Raw genomic sequence first — 18,204 nt, forward strand, 5'->3', positions numbered from 1 at the left:
TCTAAAGTAGTGCACTATATAGGGAATAGGGCTCTGGTCACTAGTAGTGCACTATATAGGGAATAGGGCTCTGGTCACTAGTAGTGCACTATATAGGGAATAGGGCCCTGGTCTAAAGTAGTGCACTACATAGGGAATATGGTGCCGGTGGAGACACATGATCTCTACACGACAGACTGGCTGTTGTCCGGCCGTCTGTCTGAGTAGCGACGGAAGGTCTCCCCTAGCAACGGCTCCAGTCCCTCAGCCGAGCGGAAGTAGCGAGCACGCATGGCACACGCGATGACCCCCGACACCACCGCAGCCACCAGCACCGCGGCGACGATCGCTATGGTGATGATCTCCGACAGCGTGTAGGGGCGAGCTGTACGGGGGGGGAAGAGAGAAAAGCAACAGTTGGCTAAATAAAATACATATATATATATATGAGAACAGCTGTGCAGGTTTTTGCTCTATCCCTGCGCTAGGGTTATCAATATTACAGTTAACAATTAGACTACAGTTACGTCCCAAATGGTATCCTATTCCGTGAGTAGTCCACACTATTGGGAATAGGGCCCTGGTCACTAGTAGTGGACTATATAGGGAATAGGGCCCTGGTCTACAGTAGTGCACTATATAGGGAATAGGGCTCTGGTCACTAGTAGTGCACTATATAGGGAATAGGGCCCTGGTCACTAGTAGTGCACTATATAGGGAATAGGTCCCTGGTCTAAAGTAGTGCACTATATAGGGAATAGGGCTCTGGTCACTAGTAGTGCACTATATAGGGAATAGGGCCCTGGTCTATAGTAGTTCACTATATAGGGAATAGGGCCCTGGTCTAAAGTAGTGCACTATATAGGGAATAGGGCTCTGGTCACTAGTAGTGCACTATATAGGGAATAGGGCCCTGGTCACTAGTAGTGCACTATATAGGGAATAGGTCCCTGGTCACTAGTAGTGCACTATATAGGGAATAGGTCCCTGGTCTAAAGTAGTGCACTATATAGGGAATAGGGCCCTGGTCACTAGTAGTTCACTATATAGGGAATAGGGCCCTGGTCTAAAGTAGTGCACTATATAGGGAATAGGGCTCTGGTCTAAAGTAGTTCACTATATAGGGAATAGGGCCCTGGTCTAAAGTAGTGCACTATATAGGGAATAGGGCTCTGGTCTAAAGTAGTTCACTATATAGGGAATAGGGCCCTGGTCTAAAGTAGTGCACTATATAGGGAATAGGGCTCTGGTCACTAGTTGTTCACTATAGAGGGAATAGGGCTCTGGTCATTAGTAGTTCACTATATAGGGAATAGTGCTCTGGTCACTAGTTGTTCACTATATAGGGAATAGGGCTCTGGTCACTAGTAGTTCACTATATAGGGAATAGGGCCCTGGTCATTAGTAGTTCACTATATAGGGAATAGGGCTCTGGTCACTAGTAGTGCACTACATAGGGAATAGGGCTCTGGTCACTAGTAGTTCACTATATAGGGAATAGGGCTCTGGTCACTAGTAGTGCACTATATAGGGAATAGGGCTCTGGTCACTAGTAGTGCATTATATAGGGAATAGGGCTCTGGTCACTAGTAGTGCACTATATAGGGAATAGGGCTCTGGTCACTAGTAGTGCACTACATAGGGAATAGGGCTCTGGTCACTAGTAGTTCACTATATAGGGAATGGGGGGCATTTGGAATATAATCATAGAGTTCAAAGGTCATACATTCTCTGTGTATGACTCACTGTGCTGTGTGACCTATATTCTGTCTGTCTGTCTGTCTGTCTGTGTGACTCACTGGGCCATGTGACCTCGTAGGTGTATCCCAGGTTCTCGGGGGCTGTGACGAACATCTCAGCGTTGGTGACGGGTGGCCAGAAGGGAACCATGTTGAACTGTCTGTTGTGACCAATAGGAGCATCCTCCTCCGGGTACACTGCCTCCCCTGGGGGACGACATGAACCTTAGCCGAGAGCTGGGTGTGGGTCTGCAGACACTTTCCCCATTGGTCTGTTTGACTGAATTGTTTGTGTTCTGTGATTGGCTGCAGTTGTGACATACTATACCTGGGGCGTGTCGGCTCAGCCACTCATCAAAGATGGCGTCAGTGAAGGTGTGGAGCAGGACAAAGATGGGGTCGTTAGGGGACAGGTGTGTCTGCCCTCCCGTCCCGTTGAGGAACAGGTGAGCCAGGTTATGGAGGCTGCGCACCACTGGGTCATAGCCACCCTGAGGGGCACTGTAGCCTGGAGGGAGGGGAGGAGAGGGGGAGGAGAGAGGAGAGGAGAGGAGGAGAGGAGAGGGGGAGGAGAGGGGCAGAGAGAGAGGAGAGAGGAGGAGGAGAGAGAGGAGAGGGGGAGGAGAGAGGAGAGGGGAGAGAGGAGAGAGGGAGGAGAGGGGGAGGAGGGAGAGGAGAGGGGGGGAGAGAGAGGGGGAGGAGAGAAAGGAGAGGGGGGAGAGGGAGGAGAGAGAGGAGAGGATAGAGAGGGGGAGGAGAGGGAGAGGGGGAGGAGGGAGAGGAGAGGGGGAGGAGAGGAGAGGGGAGAGAGGAGAGGAGAGAGGGAGGAGAGGAGGGAGAGGAGAGGGGGGAGAGGGAGGGGGAGGAGAGAGAGGAGAGGAGAGGGGGGAGGAGGGAGAGGAGAGGGGGAGGAGAGGAGAGGGAGGAAAGGGGGAGGAGAGGGAGGAGAGGGGGAGGAGAGAGAGAGGAGAGGGAGGAGAGAGAAGAGAGGAGAGGAGAGAAGAGAAGAAGGGGAGAGAGAGAGAGAGGGGAGAGAGAAGAGAGGAGAGGGGGAGGAGAGAGAGAGAGAGAGGAGGGGGGTGGGAGAGGAGAGGAGAGGAGAGGAGAGAGAGAGAGAGAGAGAGAGAGAGAGAGAGAGAGAGAGAGAGAATGAATCCTGACCCTCTACGGTTTTCCTGAAACCTCACCCTCTACGGTGTTCATGAAACCTCACCCTCTACTGTGTTCCTGAATCCTCACCCTCTACGGTGTTCCTGAATCCTCACCCTCTATGGTGTTCCTGAATCCTCACCCTCTACGGTGTTCCTGAATCCTCACCCTCTACTGTGTTCCTGAATCCTCACCCTCTACGGTGTTCCTGAATCCTCACCCTCTACGGTGTTCATGAAACCTCACCCTCTACTGTGTTCCTGAATCCTCACCCTCTACGGTGTTCCTGAATCCTAACCCTCTACGGTGTTCCTGAATCCTCACCCTCTACGGTGTTCCTGAATCCTCACCCTCTACGGTGTTCCTGAATCCTCACCCTCTACGGTGTTCATGAAACCTCACCCTCTACTGTGTTCCTGAATCCTCACCCTCTACGGTGTTCCTGAATCCTCACCCTCTACGGTGTTCCTGAAGCTCTCTGAAGAGGTGGAGTAGTAAGGTGGGGAATCGAAGGTTTTCAGGTCCAGACAGTCCACTACATCCTGGGGTTCAGGCAGCCTCTGCACCATGGGTCGCGCCACGTTACCGGCTGGGTTCCTCCTGATGGGACTGGTCTCTGAATCTATAGGGTCATAGGTTAGGTATCACAGGTCTCTGAATCTATAAAGTCATAGGTTAGGGTTTAGGGGTCAGAGGTCTCTGAATCTATATTGTCATAGGTTAGGGGTCACACGTCTCTGAATCTATAGGGTCATAGGTTAGGGTTTAGGGGTCAGAGGTCTCTGAATCTATAGGGTCATAGGTTAGGGTTTAGGGGTCAGAGGTCTCTGAATCCATAGGGTCATAGGTTAGGGTTTAGGGGTCACAGGTCTCTGAATCTATAGGGGTCATAGGTTAGGGTTTGGGCATCACAGGTCTCTGAATCTACAGGGGTCATAGGTTAGGGGTCACAGGTCTCTGAATCTATAGGGGTCATAGGTTAGGGTTTGGGGTCACAGGTCTCTGAAATCTATAGGGTCATAGGTTAGGGGTCACAGGTCTCTGAATCTATAGTGGTCATAGGTTAGGCTTTAGGCGTCACAGGTCTCTGAATCAATACGGGTTAGGGGTTAGGGGTCACAGGTCTCTGAATTTATAGGGCACAGAGGGTTGACATGTCAAAACAAGTATTGGACTAGTCTCTTAACTTAGAGATGGTCAACGTCCACATTTAACATGGATGCATCACAAATGGCACCCTATTCACAGTGTAGTGCACTTCTGTTGACAGAACTCTATGGGTACCCAAGGGCACCATTCCCTCTATAGTGCACTTCTGTTGACAGAACTCTATGGGTACCCAAGGGCACCATTCCCTCTATAGTGCACTTCTGTTGACAGAACTCTATGGGTACCCAAGGGCACCATTCCCTCTATAGTGTACTTCTGTTGACAGAACTCTATGGGTACCCAAGGGCACCATTCCCTCTATAGTGCACTTCTGTTGACAGAACTCTATGGGTACACAAGGGCACCATTCCCTCTATAGTGCACTTCTGTTGACAGAACTCTATGGGTACCCAAGGGCACCATTCCCTCTATAGTGCACTTCTGTTGACAGAACTCTATGGGTACCCAAGGGCACCATTCCCTCTATAGTGCACTTCTGTTGACAGAACTCTATGGGTACCCAAGGGCACCATTCCCTCTATAGTGCACTTCTGTTGACAGAACTCTATGGGTACCCAAGGGCACCATTCCCTCTATAGTGCACTTCTGTTGACAGAACTCTATGGGTACCCAAGGGCACCATTCCCTCTATAGTGCACTTCTGTTGACAGAACTCTATGGGTACCCAAGGGCACCATTCCCTCTATAGTGCACTTCTGTTGACAGAACTCTATGGGTACCCAAGGGCACCATTCCCTCTATAGTGCACTTCTGTTGACAGAACTCTATGGGTACCCAAGGGCACCATTCCCTCTATAGTACACTTCTGTTGACAGAACTCTATGGGTACCCAAGGGCACCATTCCCTCTATAGTGCACTTCTGTTGACAGAAGTAGGGCACTATAAAGGGAATAGGGAGGTGGGAATAGGGAACTCCTTGGCTCTGTCTGAAAACGTAGGCTTAACTAGCCTTTAAACCCTTGATTCCTTCTGTCCTTGATTCCTCCTGTCCTTGATTCCTCCTGTCCTTGATTCCTCCTGTCCTTGATTCCCCCTGTCCTTGATTCCTCCTGTCCTTGATTCCTCCTGTCCTTGATTCCTCCTGTACTTGATTCCTTCTGTCCTTGATTCCTTCTGGCCTTGATTCCTTCTGGCCTTGATTCCTTCTGTCCTTGATTCCTTCTGTCCTTGATTCCTTCTGTCCTTGATTCCTCCTGACCTTGATTCCTTCTGTCCTTGATTCCTTCTGTCCTTGATTCCTTCTGTCCTTGATTCCTTAATTATTACTCACCTTCCTCTCAAAGGTCACTGGAGGAGGGGCTCAAAGTGGAAGAACACCTTGATTGGATCCTTTCCTCCAATGAGCTTTGAGAGGGAGGCAAGGAATTTAGGAATCAAATCAAGGATTCAACGGTTAGTTCTGATTTCAGATAAAGACGTTTTCTGAGTTTTCTCACTGGTTAGGTCATGTGGTCACTGGTCAGGAAAATCTCTCACTCACTCACTCACTCACTGACTCACTCACACACACACACACACACACACACACACACACACACACACACACACACACACACACACACACACACACACACACACACACACACACACACACACACACACACACACACACACACACACACACACACACACACACACACACACACGAGGAGATATTGCATAGCTGTGTGCTATCTATCTGTCCATTTGAGTGTAATTCCTCTTGATCAAAGAGAACCAGTAGACTGGCAGACTTCTTCCTCCTTAGCCTCATAACGCCCATATTAGGAAGTCACATGACCACAATGTGTTGTTCCCTGTGTACTGAGGTAAAGAGGATCAGCTAGGAGACAGACTGGAAAGCTACTAGATATCACTGAGCAGGTCACACACCCTCACTCCTCTCATGTTCTGTCAGGTCACACACCCTCACTCCTCTGATGTTCTGTCAGGTCACACACCCGCACTCCTCTCATGTTCTGTCAGGTCACACACCCTCACTCCTCTGATGTTCTGTCAGGTCACACACCCTCACTCTTCTCATGTTCTGTCAGGTCACACACCCTCACTCCTCTCATGTTCTGTCAGGTCACACACCCTCACTCCTCTCATGTTCTGTCAGGTCACACACCCTCACTCCTCTGTTGTTCTGTCAGGTCACACACCCTCACTCCTCTGATGTTCTGTCAGGTCACACACCCTCACTCCTCTCATGTTCTGTCAGGTCACACACCCTCACTCCTCTGATGTTCTGTCAGGTCACACACCTTCACTCCTCTCATGTTCTGTCAGGTCACACACCCTCACTCCTCTGATGTTCTGTCAGGTCACACACCCTCACTCCTCTCATGTTCTGTCAGGTCACACACCCTCACTCCTCTCATGTTCTGTCAGGTCACACACCCTCACTCCTCTGATGTTCTGTCAGGTCACACACCCTCACTCTTCTCATCTTCTGTCAGGTCACACACCCTCACTCCTCTCATGTTCTGTCAGGTCACACACCCTCACTCCTCTCATGTTCTGTCAGGTCACACACCCTCACTCTTCTCATCTTCTGTCAGGTCACACACCCTCACTCCTCTCATGTTCTGTCAGGTCACACACCCCCACTCCTCTCATGTTCTGTCAGGTCACAATTCTAACTCAATTCTCCCCAATTTGAATCTCTAGGAAATTGTAGGACATTTCCTGAGACGAAAGTAGGGAGGAAGTGAGTGTTGTAATCTGGCCCAGATTATACATACCAACCAGACTAATCTCCTAATCTGGAGTCATGTGGATGTAGATTATACTACTGATTCCTTAGTCCAGACCTTCAGAACCCTGTTGTTCATTGTGTTTTAGTTATAATTCCTTCCAAAGCCCAGAGAAATCACATGTCAGCACTACTTCTAACAGGTCCAACCAAAATCACTGTTACAGATGGTTCCCTCTATCCAGAGTGGCACAGTCTGGGGTGTGTTTCTGTCAGTTTCCCTGGGCCAGATCAGTCTGGGGTTTGTTTCTGTCAGTTTCCCTGGCCCAGATCAGTCTGGGGTGTGTTATTGTCATTTTCCAACCTCAGATCAGTCTGGGATGTGTTTCTGTCGGTTTCCCTGCATCAGATCAGTCTGGTGTGTGTTACTGTCAGTTTCCCTGGCCCAGATCAGTCTGGGGTGTGTTACTGTCAGTTTCCCTGCCCCAGATCAGTCTGGGGTGTGTTACTGTCAGTTTCCCTGCCCATGATCAGTCTGGGGTGAGTTTCTGTAAGTTTCCCTGGCCCAGATCAGTCTGGGGTGTGTTACTGTCAGTTACCCTGCATCAGATTTAGCCTAGTGCTGGACTAGAAAAGCATGCTCAGTCACCAAGCACAGGGTTAGTAAAAAGGGTTAGTCATCACTGTTCCAGATGGTTCCCAGAGTGTCGTAGTGTTTACAAGGTGTTGGGACATATCATGCTCACTGTTACAGATGGTTCCTATAGTGTCGTAGTGTTTACAAGGTGTTAGGGCATTACATGCTCACTGTTACAGATGGTTCCCAGAGTGTCGTAGTGTTTACAAGGTGTTGGGACATATCATGCTCACTGTTACAGATGGTTCCCAGAGTGTCGTAGTGTTTACAAGGTGTTAGGGCATATCATGCTCACTGTTACAGATGGTTCCTATAGTGTCGTAGTGTTTACAAGGTGTTGGGACATATCATGCTCACTGTTACAGATGGTTCCCAGAGTGTCGTAGTGTTTACAAGGTGTTAGGGCATATCATGCTCACTGTTACAGATGGTTCCCAGTGTCGTAGTGTTTACAAGGTGTTGGGACATATCATGCTCACTGTTACAGATGGTTCCCAGAGTGTCGTAGTGTTTACAAGGTGTTGGGACATATCATGCTCACTGTTACAGATGGTTCCCAGAGTGTCGTAGTGTTTACAAGGTGTTAGGGCATATCATGCTCACTGTTACAGATGGTTCCCAGAGTGTCGTAGTGTTTACAAGGTGTTGGGACATATCATGCTCACTGTTACAGATGGTTCCTATAGTGTCGTAGTGTTTACAAGGTGTTAGGACATATCATGCTCACTGTTACAGATGGTTCCCAGAGTGTCGTAGTGTTTACAAGGTGTTAGGGCATATCATGCTCACTGTTACAGATGGTTCCTATAGTGTCGTAGTGTTTACAAGTTGTTGGGACATATCATGGTCACTGTTCCAGATGGTTCCTATAGTGTCGTAGTGTTTACAAGTTGTTGGGACATATCATGCTCACTGTTCCAGATGGTTCCTATAGTGTCGTAGTGTTTACAAGGTGTTAGGACATATCATGCTCACTGTTACAGATGGTTCCTATAGTGTCGTAGTGTTTACAAGTTGTTAGGACATATCATGCTCACTGTTACAGATGGTTCCCAGAGTGTCGTATGTTACAGATGGTTCCCAGAGTGTCGTAGTGTTTACAAGGTGTTAGGGCATATCATGCTCACTGTTACAGATGGTTCCTATAGTGTCGTAGTGTTTACAAGGTGTTAGGGCATATCATGCTCACTGTTACAGATGGTTCCTATAGTGTCGTAGTGTTTACAAGGTGTTAGGACATATCATGCTCACTGTTACAGATGGTTCCCAGAGTGTCGTATGTTACAGATGGTTCCCAGAGTGTCGTAGTGTTTACAAGGTGTTAGGACATATCATGCTCACTGTTACAGATGGTTCCCAGAGTGTCGTATGTTACAGATGGTTCCCAGAGTGTCGTAGTGTTTACAAGGTGTTAGGGCATATCATGCTCACTGTTACAGATGGTTCCTATAGTGTCGTAGTGTTTACAAGGTGTTAGGGCATCTCATGCTCACTGTTACAGATGGTTCCCAGAGTGTCGTAGTGTTTACAAGGTGTTAGGACATCTCATGCTCACTGTTACAGATGGTTCCCAGAGTGTCGTAGTGTTTACAAGGTGTTAGGACATCTCATGCTCACTGTTACAGATGGTTCATATAGTGTCGTAGTGTTTACAAGGTGTTAGGACATATCATGCTCACTGTTACAGATGGTTCCCAGAGTGTCGTAGTGTTTACAAGGTGTTAGGACATATCATGCTCACTTTTACAGATGGTTCCTATAGTGTCGTAGTGTTTACAAGGTGTTAGGGCATATCATGCTCACTGTTACAGATGGTTCCTATAGTGTCGTAGTGTTTACAAGGTGTTAGGGCATATCATGCTCACTGTTACAGATGGTTCCTATAGTGTCGTAGTGTTTACAAGGTGTTAGGGCATCTCATGCTCACTGTTACAGATGGTTCCTATAGTGTCGTAGTGTTTACAAGGTGTTAGGGCATATCATGCTCACTGTTACAGATGGTTCCCAGAGTGTCGTAGTGTTTACAAGGTGTTAGGACATATCATGGTCACTGTTACAGATGGTTCCTATAGTGTCGTAGTGTTTACAAGGTGTTAGGGCATATCATGCTCACTGTTACAGATGGTTCCTATAGTGTCGTAGTGTTTACAAGGTGTTAGGACATATCATGCTCACTGTTACAGATGGTTCCCAGAGTGTCGTAGTCCTCTACACTCTCACAGATCACCCTCCACTGGGAGAAGACAGAGTTGGGGCTGAGGCTGTTCATATCGAAGGCAGACCTGGCTCCTAGGAGTTCGTCAGTACACACGTCACACTCACTGCCGCCGATGGCAAAGTTCCAGTAGGGGAGGGCAAAAGTGGCATCACCCAACATGTCCTGGAGAGGATGGAGAGATGGAGGGGATGGAGAGATGGAGGGGATGGAGAGATGGAGAGATTTAGGGGATGGAGAGATGGAGAGATTGAGGGGATGGTGAAATGGTGAGATGAAGAGATGGAGGGGATGGAGAGATGGAGAGATTTAGGGGATGGAGAGATGGAGGGATGGAGAGATTGAGGGGATGGAGAGGATGGGAGGGATGGAGAGATGGAGGAATGGAGGAATGGAGTGATGGAGGGATGAATGGGGTGGAGAGATTGAGGGGATGGAGAGATTGAGGGAATGGAGAGATTGAGGGGATGGAGAGATTGAGGGAATGGAGAGATTGAGGAGATGGAGAGATTGGAGAGATGGAGAGATTGAGGAGGTGGCGAGATACTCAATTCTGATTGGTTGAGAGAGTGTTTTACAATGTTTGAATATACAACAATATTGAACACACACGCACACACACTCTCTCTTTCTTTTCTCTCTCTCACACACACACACACACACACACACACACACACACACACACACACACACACACACACACACACACACACACACACATACACTTCGTACCCCCTTCTCTCACTCACCTGCATATCTCTCTCCAGCTGCAGCAGGTGGAACCTGTGCCAGGTGACGAATCCCGGGCCTTCGTGAGAAAAGTCCACACCCCCAAAGCTAGCCTGCCCCGCCCCCATGTAGGTCTTGCTGACAGAGTAGTAGTGGGTCCACACAAAGTAGTTATAGATGGTGACGTTGTCAAACTGAGGGGTGTTACCGTCCGGACCGTACACTTCCTGGTAACTGTAGAGAGATGAGGATTTATCAGTGACAATGTGGCAAAGTGGAGTTTAATGCACAACCAAGCTCCCACCCAATTCTCTAACCTCTAGCCTCTAAATCTATAACCTCCAATCTCTTACCTATAGCCTCCAAAATCTCTAACCTACAGCCTCCAATTCTCTAACCTCTAGCCTCCAATTCTCTAACCTCTAGCCTCCAATTCTCTTACCTCTAGCTTCCAATTCTCTAACCTCTAGCCTCAATTCTCTAACCTCTAGCCTCCAATTCTCTAACCTCTAGCCTCCAATGCTCTAACCTCTAGCCTCCAATTCTCTAACCTCTAGCCTCCAATTCTCTAACCTCTAGCTTCCAATTCTCTAACCTCTAGCTTCCAATTCTCTAACCTCTAGCTTCCAATTCTCTTAACCTCTAGCCTCCAATTCTCTAACCTACAGCCTCCAATTCTCTAACCTACAGCCTCCAATTCTCTAACCTACAGCCTCCAATTATCTTACCTCTAGCCTCCAATTCTCTAACCTACAGCCTCCAATTCTCTAACCTACAGCCTCCAATTCTCTAACCTACAGCCTCCAATTCTCTAACCTACAGCCTCCAATTCTCTAACCTACAGCCTCCAATTCTCTATTCTACAGCCTCCAATTCTCTAACCTACAGCCTCCAATTCTCTAACCTACAGCCTCCAATTCTCTAACCTACAGCCTCCAATTCTCTAACCTACAGCCTCCAATTCTCTAACCTACAGCCTCCAATTCTCTAACCTCTAGCCTCCAATTCTCTAACCTCTAGCTTCCAATTCTCTAATCTATAGCCTCCAATCCTCTAACCTACAGCCTCCAAATCTCTAATCTCTAGCCTCCAATTCTCCAACGAATGAGATTATATTTGATCAGATGAGATGAGTGGTGAGTGGTGATGAAGTTTCAGTTATTTGGTTCCGATGCACAATCAGATCGAAGCAATCGATCTGCGATCATTAAGATAAGATCACAGCACCATCAAACTGGTTACCGTCGTGTGCAGATGACCAGGTCAGGGTGGACGGTCCTCTTGGCCTGGTCCAGAGAGTTCACAAACGCCTGCTTCTCTGCTGAACTCATCTGCATCACATTCCTCCTGACTGGAGGGAGGCAGGGAGGAGGGAGGATGAAGGGAGGGAGGGAGGGAAGGAGGATGGATGGAGGGAGGGAGGGAGGGAGGGAAGCAGGAAGGATGGAGGGAGGGAGGGAAGCAGGGAGGATGGAGGGAGGGAGGGAAGCATGGAGGGAGGGAGGGAGGGAGGGAGGAGGGAGGGAAGCAGGAAGGATGGAGGGAGGGAGGGAGGGAGGGAGGGAGGAGGGAAGCAGGAAGGATGGAGGGAGGGAAGCAGGAAGGATGGAGGGAGGGAGGAGGGATGCAGGGAGGATGGAGGGAGGGAGGGAAGCAGGGAGGATGGAGGGAGGAAGGATGGAGGGAGGGAGGGAGGATGGAGGGAGGGAGGCAGGGAGGATGGAGTAAGGGAGGAGAAAGGAAGGGAGAAGAGAGGGAGAGTGAAAGGGGGAAGGGAAGAGGGAGGAGAAAGGAAGGGAGATGCATCAAATATTGTACGTTAGAAACTGTAGATGGTCCCTGATAAAGAAATACAGTGCCTTGCGAAAGTATTCGGCCCCCTTGAACTTTGCGACCTTTTGCCACATTTCAGGCTTCAAACATAAAGATATAAAACTGTATTTTTTGTGAAGAATCAACAACAAGTGGGACACAAACATGAAGTGGAACGACATTTATTGGATATTTCAAACTTTTTTAACAAATCAAAAACTGAAAAATTGGGCTTGCAGAATTATTCAGCCCCTTTACTTTCAGTGCAGCAAACTCTCTCCAGAAGTTCAGTGAGGATCTCTGAATGATCCAATGTTGACCTAAATGACTAATGATGATAAATACAATCCACCTGTGTGTAATCAAGTCTCCGTATAAATGCACCTGCACTGTGATAGTCTCAGAGGTCCGTTAAAAGCACAGAGAGCATCATGAAGAACAAGGAACACACCAGGCAGGTCCGAGATACTGTTGTGAAGAAGTTTAAAGCCGGATTTGGATACAAAAAGATTTCCCAAGCTTTAAACATCCCAAGGAGCACTGTGCAAGCGATAATATTGAAATGGAAGGAGTGTCAGACCACTGCAAATCTACCAAGACCTGGCCGTCCCTCTAAACTTTCAGCTCATACAAGGAGAAGACTGATCAGAGATGCAGCCAAGAGGCCCATGATCACTTTGGATGAACTGCAGAGATCTACAGCTGAGGTGGGAGACTCTGTCCATAGAACAACAATCAGTCGTATATTGCACAAATCTGGCCTTTATGGAAGAGTGGCAAGAAGAAAGCCATTTCTTAAAGATATCCATAAAAAGTGTCGTTTAAAGTTTGCCACAAGCCACCTGGGAGACACACCAAACATGTGGAAGAAGATGCTCTGGTCAGATGAAACCAAAATTGAACTTTTTGGCAACAATGCAAAACGTTATGTTTGGCGTAAAAGCAACACAGCTCATCAACCTGAACACACCATCCCCACTGTCAAACATGGTGGTGGCAGCATCATGGTTTGGGCCTGCTTTTCTTCACCAGGGACAGGGAAGATGGTTAAAATGGATGGGAAGATGGATGGAGCCAAATACAGGACCATTCTGGAAGAAAACCTGATGGAGTCTGCAAAAGACCTGAGACTGGGACGGAGATTTGTCTTCCAACAAAACAATGATCCAAAACATAAAGCAAAATCTACAATGGAATGGTTCAAAAATAAACATATCCAGGTGTTAGAATGGCCAAGTCAAAGTCCAGACCTGAATCCAATCGAGAATCTGTGGAAAGAACTGAAAACTGCTGTTCACAAATGCTCTCCATCCAACCTCACTGAGCTCGAGCTGTTTTGCAAGGAGGAATGGGAAAGAATGTCAGTCACTCGATGTGCAAAACTGATAGAGACATACCCCAAGCGACTTACAGCTGTAATCGCAGCAAAAGGTGGCGCTACAAAGTATTAACTTAAGGGGGCTGAATAATTTTGCACGCCCAATTTTTCCGTTTTTGATTTGTTAAAAAAGTTTGAAATATCTAATAAATGTCGTTCCACTTCATGATTGTGTCCCACTTGTTGTTGATTCTTCACAAAAAAATACAGTTTTATATCTTTATGTTTGAAGCCTGAAATGTTGCAAAAGGTCGCAAAGTTCAAGGGGGCCGAATACTTTCGCAAGGCACTGTATATGGATGTATGAAGAAAATAAATATATTTATTCTAGGTTATCTATTTTATTTCATTTTAAAGGAAGTAGGAAAGAGTCTCTTTCTTCACTCTATCTAATCAGATAAATAAATCCACCTCCCTCTCTCTTACCCACAGATATCCTCTGATCACAGTTAGGTCCGGTGAGTCCATACCGGCACCGGCCACAGTTATACCCCGCAAAGCTCCCGTTACACCGGCACGTCCGGTTAAAGAACCTTAACGGCCAGCGTTCCCGGTCGTCCCGGCCGTCATGTGGGTACTGGGGGCCGTGGCGGTGGCTGTCGGCAGCTACGGACACACACTGACCCCTCGCTGTGGCAGAACCACACTCGTCGTCCAGGGCTCCAGTGGGAGAGGGGCAGCACTGGCCGCTCCGTAGCCCCGCTGAGGTGACACATTCTCTGGGGAACTGTGCCAGGGTCCACGGGGTCAGAGCCACCACCACCAGGAGACCCAGCCAACACATACTGGAGCAGGGAGAGAGAGAGAGAGATCATTACAACTCTGTATATATACGTAATATGACATTTGCAATGTCTTTATTCTTTTGGAACTTCTATTAGTGTAATGTTTACTCTAAATGTGTTTATTTCACTTTTGTTTATTATATTCTTCACTTTCTTTGGCAATGTAAACATATGTTTCCAAGCCCTTTAATTGAATTGAGAGATGGCGAGAGAGAGAGGAAGTGAGAGACAGAGGAGAGCAGAGCAGAGAGAGAGAGAGAGAGAGGAAGTGAGAGACAAAGGAGAGCAGAGCAGAGAGAGAGAGGAAGTGAGAGACAAAGGAGAGCAGAGCAGAGAGAGAGAGAGAGGAAGTGAGAGACAGAGGAGAGCAGAGCAGAGAGAGAGAGGAAGTGAGAGACAGAGGAGAGCAGAGAGAGAGAGAGAGAGAGAGAGAGGAAGTGAGAGACAGAGGAGAGCAGAGCAGAGAGAGAGAGAGACAGAGGAGAGCAGAGCAGAGAGAGAGAGAGAGAGGAAGTGAGAGACAGAGGAGAGCAGAGAGAGAGAGAGAGGAAGTGAGAGACAGAGGAGAGCAGAGAGAGAGGAGAGCGTCAACAGGGATATGCATCAACAGCAACCTTGGGAAAATCCTCTGCATTATCATTAACAACAGACTCGTACCTTTCCTCAGTGAAAACAATGTACTGAGCAAATGTCAAAATGGCTTTTTACCAAATTATTGTACGACAGACCAAATATTCACCCTGCACACCCTAATTGACAACCAAACAAACCAAAACAAAGGCAAAGTCTTCTCATGCTTTGTTGATTTCAAAAAAGCCTTCGACTCAATCTGGCACGAGGGTCTGCTATACAAATTGATGGAAAGTGGTGTTGGGGGTAAAACATACGACATTATAAAATCCATGTACACAAACAAGTGTTTTTTTTGGGGGGGGGGGGATCTGGCTAAAAATACTTGAATCAGTTATAGAACCCATTGCCCTTTATGGTTGTGGGTTCTGGGGTCCGCTCACCAACCAAGAATTCACAAAATGGGACAAACACCAAATATATATATTTATTTAACTTGGCAAGTCAGTTAAGAACAAATTCTTATTTTCAATGACGGCCTAGGAACAGTGGGTTAACTGCCTTGTTCAGGACAACAGATTTTTACATTGTCAGCTCAGAGATTTGATCTTGCAACCTTTCGGTTATTAATTCAACGCTCTAACCACTAGGCTACCTGCCGCCCTGAACCTGAGACTCAAAGCAAGCTGGTCCTGGGGCGCTGTTCACAAACACACCTCACAGAGCCCCAGGACAGCAGCACAATTAGACATTACACATGTTTACTGTTCATTTTTATATTTTATTGTTTTATTGTTTTTATTGTTTATTTCACTTTATATATTCACTTTATATATTATCTACCTCACTTGTTTTGGCAATGTCAACACATGTTTCCCATGACAATAGAGCCCCTTGAATTGAATTGAATTGAGAGAGAAAGATGTAGTTAGAGAGTTGAAGGCTGGTCCATTTTTTGAGTGCCAAGCCCTGCTCAGCCTAGACTCCACACTCATCAGATATCAGATTTTCACAAAGGATTGGCGATGTTTTCTTGCCCAGACGTATGCCAGCTCCAGGCACATCTCTTTTATCTCTGAAATTAATCTTTCCCTTTGTTATTATTCCCAATAATTCCCTCCGAATAACTTATCGAGCCAAAGACAACAAACAACTTCTACTTTCTAAACAATTATCAAAGGACCCTGTTAATACGCCCCCCCCCCCCCCCCCCCCCCCCCAAAAAAACACAATCACATAGACATGTAAAAAAGCAACTAGATAACAGATTGACGGCTGTGTCTTGATTCTGTGGGTGGTTGTGCGACACACAAATCTCTCCTCCAACTCAGAGAGACAAATCATACGTGAGCTTGGTTCCGCAACTGATTATCACGAGTGGCACAGCGGTCTGAGACACTGCATTTCAGTGCTACAGGCGTCACTACAGACACCCTGGTTCAAATCCAGGCTGTATAATAGTCCCATAGTGAGATGCACAATTGGCCCAGCATCGTCCGGGTTATGCTGTTGTAAACCGTCAATGTAAATAATAATTTGTTCTTAACTGATTTGTTAAATAAAGTTTTTTTTTTTTAATCCCACCGCCTATAAGATTCTCAGTTTCTCTCAGTGATGTTTCACTGAATGGAAACGATGTCCAGCTGTCTGACGAAGGAGAATCTCCTTCACCCATAAACTCAATCCACTGTCTTTGTAGCCTACTATAAATAAACCAGCGATCTGTTGTTCTCCCATATAATACCAGACAATTTAAATGTCTATAGACCCATAAAATAAATATCAATATATAATTCCTCATCAAACCTGTCGCTGTGTTTCATTAGTTAGCTAGGCAAGTCAGTAAAGAACACACAGACTAGGAACAGTGGGTTAACTGCCTTGTTCAGGGGCAGAACGACCGGTTTTTACCTTGTCGGCTCAGGGATTTGATCTAGCAACCTTCTGGTTACTAGTCCAACACTCTAACCACTAGGCTACCTGCCTCCTCTAACCACTAGGCTACTAGGCTACCTGCCGCCCCTCTAACCACTAGGCTACTAGGCTACCTGCCGCCCCTCTAACCACTAGGCTACTAGGCTACCTGCCGCCCCTCTAACCACTAGGCTACTAGGCTACCTGCCGCCCCTCTAACCACTAGGCTACCTGCCACCCCTCTAACCACTAGGCTACCTGCCACCCCTCTAACCACTAGGCTACCTGCCACCCCTCTAACCACTAGGCTACTAGGCTACCTGCCGCCCCTGTATCGTAGTGACATCAATACGATACAAATATACAGATCATACAAAACCAATGATGGTAAGTCAATAAATTAGTTAAATAGATGAATGAATTAACAACTAACCTGTTGCTGTTTCCTACCTGTTGCTGTTTCCTACCTGTTGCTGTTTCCTACCTGTTGCTGTTTCCTACCTGTTGCTGTTTCCTACCTGTTGCTGTCTCCTACCTGTTGCTGTTTCCTACCTGTTGCTGGTTCCTACCTGTTGCTGGTTCCTACATGTTGCTGTCTCCTACCTGTTGCTGTATCCTACCTGTTGCTGTTTCCTACCTGTTGCTGTTTCCTACCTGTTGCTGGTTCCTACATGTTGCTGTTTCCTACCTGTTGTTGTCTCCTACCTGTTGTTGTCTCCTACCTGTTGCTGTTTCCTACCTGTTGTTGTCTCCTACCTGTTGTTGTCTCCTACCTGTTGCTGTTTCCTACCCGTTGCTGTTTCCTACCCGTTGCTGGTTCCTACCCGTTGCTGGTTCCTACCCGTTGCTGGTTCCTACTCGTTGCTGTTTCCTACCCGTTGTTGTTTCCTACCCGTTGCTGTTTCCTACCCGTTGCTGTCTCCAACCTGTTGCTGGTTCCTACCTGTTGCTGTCTCCTACTTGTTGCTGTATCCTACCTGTGGTAGTGCATGCTGTTCCTCTGTCTCAGTCCAACTGATCACCCACTAGGGACGGCCCATTGGCCCCTTCTCTCTCATATAGCCTACTGCTCACACACACACACACTCTGCCGCATGACTAGGCCTTTCCTCCCTGAGCCCCCCACACACACACACACACACCACACCTCGCCTCGTGATTCAACCCAACCCAGCTGGAGGCCAATCTGGGAGTTCACTCACACACAAACCCGAGATCCTACTACCATGGAACCCACACACACACCCTGAGGAAATACCACAGGATGGCCCATACCGAGATCCTACTACCATGGAACCCACACACACACACCCTGAGGAAATACCACAGGACGGCCCATACCTTTGAAGATGATTTTATTGTGCACACGTCAATCAACAAAATGGCCATCAGAAGGTTGTAGTTTGGTATTGTGGTATTTGATTAGGATCCCCATGAGCTGTTTCTAAA

The 18,204-nt window shown here is 47.4% G+C and overlaps 1 protein-coding gene across 1 annotated transcript; it reads right to left on the minus strand.

The window, feature by feature from the left end:
• Positions 1-113: 113 nt before the first annotated feature.
• Positions 114-17,797, minus strand: LOC139405157 (5,6-dihydroxyindole-2-carboxylic acid oxidase-like). Its single transcript, XM_071147576.1, has 9 exons — positions 17,733-17,797; positions 13,913-14,271; positions 11,539-11,647; positions 10,317-10,530; positions 9,528-9,732; positions 3,322-3,489; positions 2,047-2,226; positions 1,779-1,925; positions 114-364 (listed from the first exon to the last, which is right to left on the minus strand). Exons 1-9 carry the CDS (start codon positions 17,744-17,746, stop codon positions 165-167), a joined length of 1,596 nt encoding a protein of 531 aa, XP_071003677.1. The 5' UTR covers positions 17,747-17,797; the 3' UTR covers positions 114-164.
• Positions 17,798-18,204: the final 407 nt, after the last annotated feature.

Source organism: Oncorhynchus clarkii, unplaced genomic scaffold (genome assembly GCF_045791955.1).
Source record: "Oncorhynchus clarkii lewisi isolate Uvic-CL-2024 unplaced genomic scaffold, UVic_Ocla_1.0 unplaced_contig_2530_pilon_pilon, whole genome shotgun sequence".
NCBI classification, from domain to species: domain Eukaryota; kingdom Metazoa; phylum Chordata; class Actinopteri; order Salmoniformes; family Salmonidae; genus Oncorhynchus; species Oncorhynchus clarkii.

Excerpts from the sequence above, each read along its gene's own strand:
- LOC139405157 (XM_071147576.1), bottom strand. Across the intron at positions 11,648-13,912 it reads TGATCAGAGGATATCTGTGG|TCAGGAGGAATGTGATGCAG; the intron begins GTAAGAGAGAGG and ends GCCTCCCTCCAG. Across the intron at positions 365-1,778 it reads CTACGAGGTCACATGGCCCA|CTCGCCCCTACACGCTGTCG; the intron begins GTGAGTCACACA and ends CCCCCCGTACAG.